General features: G+C 49.0%; 1 protein-coding gene across 1 annotated transcript in view; it reads right to left on the bottom strand.

The window, feature by feature from the left end:
• Positions 1–6,089, bottom strand: part of samd11 (sterile alpha motif domain containing 11) — a 27,627-nt gene that overhangs the window by 16,074 nt on the left and 5,464 nt on the right. Inside the window, 1 exon segment of the mRNA XM_080468575.1 lies at positions 4,249–4,303. Coding sequence (XP_080324701.1) covers positions 4,249–4,303 — 55 coding nt within the window.

Below are 6,089 nucleotides of genomic sequence, written 5' to 3'. Positions count from 1 at the left end.
CTGTGTGACTGTGTGACTGGGTGTGTGTGTGTGACTGTGTGACTGTGTGTGTGTGTGTGTGTGTGTGTGTGTGTGTGTGGTGTGGGTGTGTGTGTGTGTGTGTGTGTGTGTGTGTGTGTGTGTGTGTGTGTTTGCGCGTGCAGACAACCACCCACATGGCCATGACATACCCAGGCTGACACCCCCTCCCACCCCCCCACCCCCACCCCCCCCCCCCCCCCACCCCAACCCCCCTCCTCCCGGAAAGCCCCGGTCCTTTCTTTAGTGGCAGTGACGCAGAACTGGGGGTGAACTCCCACTGCTTCCGGCAACACTTCCTCTGAAACAAAACATGAAGCAAAACACACCCCTGGCGGCCCACGGAGGAGGAGCGCCGAGAGGAAGGGCGCCTGGCGCTCCGGCTCGCACACACACACACACACACACACACCGCGAGGATGTGTGTGTGTGTGTGTGTGTGTGTGTGTGTGTGTGTGTGGTGCTGAGGCAACCTTACTGTGTGTGGTCAACCTCCTTTCAGCCATGGAAAAAAGTCTCTCATAAAAGTCCCCACTAAAAGCACCTCTATGAATATCACCTCCCACGCTTTCTGTCTGACAGTCATGCAGCCAAGAAATATATCTGGGCTTCACATTTACAGAAACTAAAAAAAAAAAAAAAGTCACATATATAGCGGCAGATGCATCAGGACACACTGACCGACTGAAGACCACATATACTCTAACAATACGTTATGTCAGATTCCGGTTCATGACGATTCTGAATACGAGAAGCTGGAAACTCAAATAAAAGTGTTAAAAAATACTTATTGTGGGATAATCTGATGTAATCCAGAGACGTGCCCCACATGAAGCAGCCATGTTGTCAATAATGTGTCCTAATCTCATGTCAAGAGCACTGGGTCTTTTTCTTTCTTGTCTCACGCACACACACACACACACACACACACACACACCACACACACACACACACACACACACACACACACACACACACACACACACACACACTAATGAGTGCCAGCCTGTTATTAAAAATGCCACACTGCTCGGCCTCGGCTCGGCCCCGGTTCTGGGTGGGGCGAGCGGGGAACCTCCTGGCAGTGCCGCTGAGGCTCCGTACCTGCGTGAGAGCGGATCTTCAGGCTAAAACTCGCCTCTTTAAGAAAATGATGATGAGAAGTTTTGGAAGAAATGAAAGTTACTCAAAAGTTCTTCACTTACATTTACAGTTCAGAATTGTTCAACCACTGTTAACTTGACATAAGTCGTGCTTCGTAACTTCACCAATGAAAGTTAAGTGACCAACGAAGTTTATGTGTTCGTCTGCTTGTATTTATTTATTGGTTTGTATGTATGTATTTTACCAACTTTCCGCAAAAACCTTCACCTAAATTGCATAAAATCTTCAGGGATGATTTGTCATCATCCAAGGACCAACCGATTACATTTTAGGACGTTAACGGCTAAGAGTTTCAGAATAAATCCCCAAAAACTGTGAAAAAAAGTCCCATACAAAGCGGATGAGAGAGGTACCTCATAGAGGAGCTTAGCGTCTGTTGCCATGGAGACGTTCACACAGTAATGTTGCTATGAGCTAACGGCTAACATGGTAGCGATGCTAACTCAGTTCCATAAACAAACATGGCGCTGGCGAATGTTGGTGTTTATTTGGAGCATTTTATTAAAATGAACAAAAAAAAAAAACATGGTGATAATCTGTATACAAGAAGAACCAGAACCCAGTTGGTCGTCAACACGACGGAGACGCAGGATGAGCGTACGTTTGAGCTTAAGCGCAATTTGAGACGACGGTTTGCCGAAGGCTAATTGAAGCGTCACACGTGGCGATGGAGGCGGGAACAGCTGGTTTGTGTCGGCGGGCGGACACTTTACTTTATATTCTCACTATACTCTCGTCATGAGTCCTGAAACTCACTAAAAAAGACTGAACATCTCGTCAACGTCCCTCCCAGAGACACAAAACATCATCTCCATGTTTATTGACATGTGTTTGTTGGTTTGCGAAGCTTTGATGGTGAGCAGGAGCAGATTCCGCGCCATCTGCTCTGTGACTTACGGACGGTGACTTGGATCATAAAGTCACAGGAAGTGGACGTTTTCGAAATTGGTGAAAGAGTAGGTGTGGCTAAAAGTCACTGCCACGGCATAAGGCCGGTGTGACGGTCGACCCGGACATTTAAATTCAAGCAGGATCGATGAGGCAATCTGATGTTGTTGTTTTTTTTTTCCTCCCTAAATTCATTTCAGACTTTTAAACGAGCTACTTGGTGGAAAAAAAAAAAAAAAAAAAGGACTAATAAGTGTTTTTCTTTTTCTTCTTCTTTCTCCTTGCGTTATTTCCTGAAAGGTGCAGTACCCTGCTGCTGGCTCCAACGAGTATTAGCACACACACACACACACACACACACACACACACACACACACACACACACACACACACACACACGCTGCGAGGTAACGGCAGACAGGCGCGTGACTCATTAGGCATTCGTCCCCCAGGGAGATCGCTGGGGGGGGCGCGTGTGAGGGAGAGAGAGCACTGCAGCTGCAGGAATGTCACGGGCAGCTACTGCTGTGTGTGTGTGTGTGTGTGTGTGTGTGTGTGTGTGTGTGTGTGTGTGTGTGTGTGTGTGTGTGTGTGTGTGTGTGTGTGTGTGTGTGTGTGTGTTTGTGGAGGCGGGATGGCGGGCCGACTTGGCGCGAGCACTCGGGGCGGAGGGGGGAAGGGGAACGAGGAGACGACAGAGGAGAGGCGGAGGGGAAGAGGAAGAGGAGGAGGAGGAGGAGGGGGGGGGGGAGGAGGAGGAGGAGGAGGAGGAGGAGGAGGGGGGTGTACCACGGTCATTACCGTGCTAACGTAGGAACTGTGAAACGAGGACAAAATAAACGGTTTGTCTACCGTGTGTTTACGGGAGCCTTCCTCTACTCCTCTTCCTCTGCTCCTCTTCCTCTATTCTTCTTCCTCTACTCCTCTACTCCTCTTCCTCTGCTCCTCTTCCTCCTCAACATGTTCACAGGTGCACCGACCGACGATTAGACCCAAACTCAGCCAAGTCAAGAGTACGCACTCATGACCCGCATAACCCGACCGCTGGGAATAATCAGATTAGGGTAACGGTTTGATTAAGGTGTTTACATGGTTCACAGTAATCAGATTTGCCCACTAACCCAGGTTTACATGATGTCTTTGATATTCCTGATAAAGGATTCGGAGTCGTCTGCATATTACTGGGAGTCTCTTTCTCCACCACGAGCCACGACTCCGTTTATAGAAACGCCCATCTGCATCCACTCTACTGCTTGAGACCAAACTGTGAAAGAACTCATCCAGAAGTTGGACAAGGCCCGGAAAAAGTGAGGAAATGACAGCTCAGATATTTGAGTCATCTGCATATAGTCGGATTATCGGCGTATGCACACAAACGTGCGTGTAGAAAAGCGAGTCAAAGAAGGAAAAAAACTTCAAAACTACAGTGCCAAAAAATTCTTTCTGCGTTCCTTCGCCAAACATGCAAACCGACGCTGGGTGGATATGATATTCTTCCATTGTTTTGTTTTTCCGCTCCCGTTATCCCGACGTTCCACAGCGATAAGTTGCTTCTTCTCCGTCACCCGAAATCCAGCAGGTTCCTGGATGACAGGAAAACACCAGCACATCCCGCCAGGACTCCCTCGCACGGTGACAGACGCCGTCTCAACGTAAATCCATATTTTTCTCCACAAACCGTCTGAAATCCGCGTGACGACACGTTTGACAGGAAGATCCTCATTTGTAACTTGTGAGAGGAAGTTGAGCGGCTTTTATTTTATTTTTTTTAATGTTTTAACACATTTTCACTGACGCATTTTGGGTTTGTTTTTTTGATGGTTTTCTCGGCCCCGTGTGTGTGTGTGTGTGTGTGTGTGTGTGTGTGTGTGTGTGTGTGTGTGTGTGTGTGTGTGTGTGTGTGTGTGTGTGTGTGTGTGTGTGTGTGTGTGTGTGCGCGTTTGGCTCTTGGCAACACTTTGGTTGTCGAAGGCCATGTGAGAGAAAGAGAAAAAAAAAGTGAGAAAGCTCTGTAGGGCAGACAGGCATGCGACCAAGACCTACGCTTCACCAACGAACACACACACACACACACACACACACACACACACACACACACACACACACACACACACACACACACACACGCAAACACACACACGCAAACACACACACGCAAACACACGCACACACACACACATGCTCTCCTGCACTCGGCCCCCACGCGCTGAGCCGAGCGGGCAGTTTCAGCCCACTGGAGCGGCACAAGGCAAAGGGAGGGGTGGATTCTGGGGTGGGGGTGGGGTGGGTGGGGGGGGGGGGGGGTGCACGGAGGGCGAGAGGCGACGGAGGTAGAGGGGAGGCTGCCGGCTCGGCGCTGGGAGGTCAGCGCCGGTGCAGTCAGGCGTGGAAGCGCGCCTCCCGCTCTCCCCTTTTGCCTCTTGTTTCTTGGCTCCCACCTCCCTCGTTCTCTCTCTCTTCCTCCCTCCCTCCCTCCCTCCCTCCCCCTCCCCCTCTCAGTGTTTGTACAGGCCCACTGAGGTCGCCACAGGGGAGCTTTACAGACAGGTAACGACTGCGCCTTTCTTCCCCTTTGACAAACACAGGGGAAGTGGAGGCGAGAATGAAGCTGTGGTTGGTAAATTCAACTGTTATTTTTCTGGTCGTCTTGGCCGTCGCAGGAGTTTAATCCAATCCCGGGTAATTACCAGACTCTCATTTAAAGTTCAGCAAATTTTCAAATGGGGCCCGTTAAATGCAATCGCAGGACAATTAACCAAATGAGGATTGCAGAAGCCTTAAAATTCAGCAAGTTGCACTTCATATGGATCTCGGTGGGAACCATCAGGAAATCAGACGATTTGGGCTCCGTTCACTCGACAACGGTTCAAACAAAACAATCAACAGAAACACTAAAAACTATGCAGTTGGCATGCCAGGCCACGAGTTGGCGCTGTTGGTTGCTTTTTGTAAATGAAACCACACACACACACACATACAGCAGAGCTTATGAACATTAACAAAGGGACACGGACGTTCGTGTGGACGGACGATCAAGTTGGATTGTTGTCATAAGAGACTCTCAGCTATAAAACAGAAGAACTATTTACTACGGCCGTGGTGCACATGCGAAGTGACGGCGCAGACAGAGCCCGAGCACTTTCACAAAGTGTTTTTCACGGACCATTTTCTAAAAGTTGGACCTTTGGAGCCGTTCAAAAAGTTGTGTTTTCACTTTAAATCAAACGAGCCCTTTCACTAGAACTGCCATAACGTCCTATATTTACTCTTATTAGCTATTTAGTACTTCTATAACACTACATCCTGACATGGAACCTGGTTTGAGGACTACATGACCGTCGTGCTCATATAGAACCGTACAGAACAAGTCTTCGTCTGCGTACGTGTGGATTGTTGACGTCTGCATCAATAAAAGTATAGGAATCAATGTCATATAGCTTCAGTCTGTAAAGGCCTGGAGTGACGGAGCGAGGCCGCGACCATACGAGGAAATCACACGGACAAAAACACAAACACTCACGCAGATGTCGGGGAGGAGGAGGAGGAAGAGGAGGAGGAAGAGGAGGAGGGTTTTCGAGAAGCATCGCCGTCGGCCTCATCGTGATAAACCACATTCGGCTGATAGACAGATGTTCCTACTTATTTTAGCCCCGTCTTCACAGGGTCCACGCCCAAACACACACACACACGCACACGCACACGCACACGCACACGCACACACACACACAGTGCAAAAATAGACTAAAATGGGCACTAGCAGAAGCTAATGGCTAATGGCTAATTTTCTAACTTCAATAGGTTAATTTAACTGAATTATTTATAGAGCGTCAACCAGAGGCACCAGCCTGTTCGTGTGTGTGTGTGTGTGTGTGTGTGTGTGTGTGTGTGTGTGTGTGTGTGTGTGTGTGTGTGTGTGTGTGTGTGTGTGTCTGTGTGCGATTCGAATCGATCCCCCATCGGCTCGTCTCGTTGGAGACTCACCTCATATCTAACCTGCCTCATTCACAGAGACGTGCGCG

This window comes from Lipophrys pholis, assembly GCF_963383615.2.
Source record: "Lipophrys pholis genome assembly, chromosome: 8".
NCBI lineage: Eukaryota > Metazoa > Chordata > Actinopteri > Blenniiformes > Blenniidae > Lipophrys > Lipophrys pholis.
The sequence above is the reverse complement of the archived record's forward strand: the minus strand, read 5'-3'. Positions and strand labels throughout refer to the sequence as shown.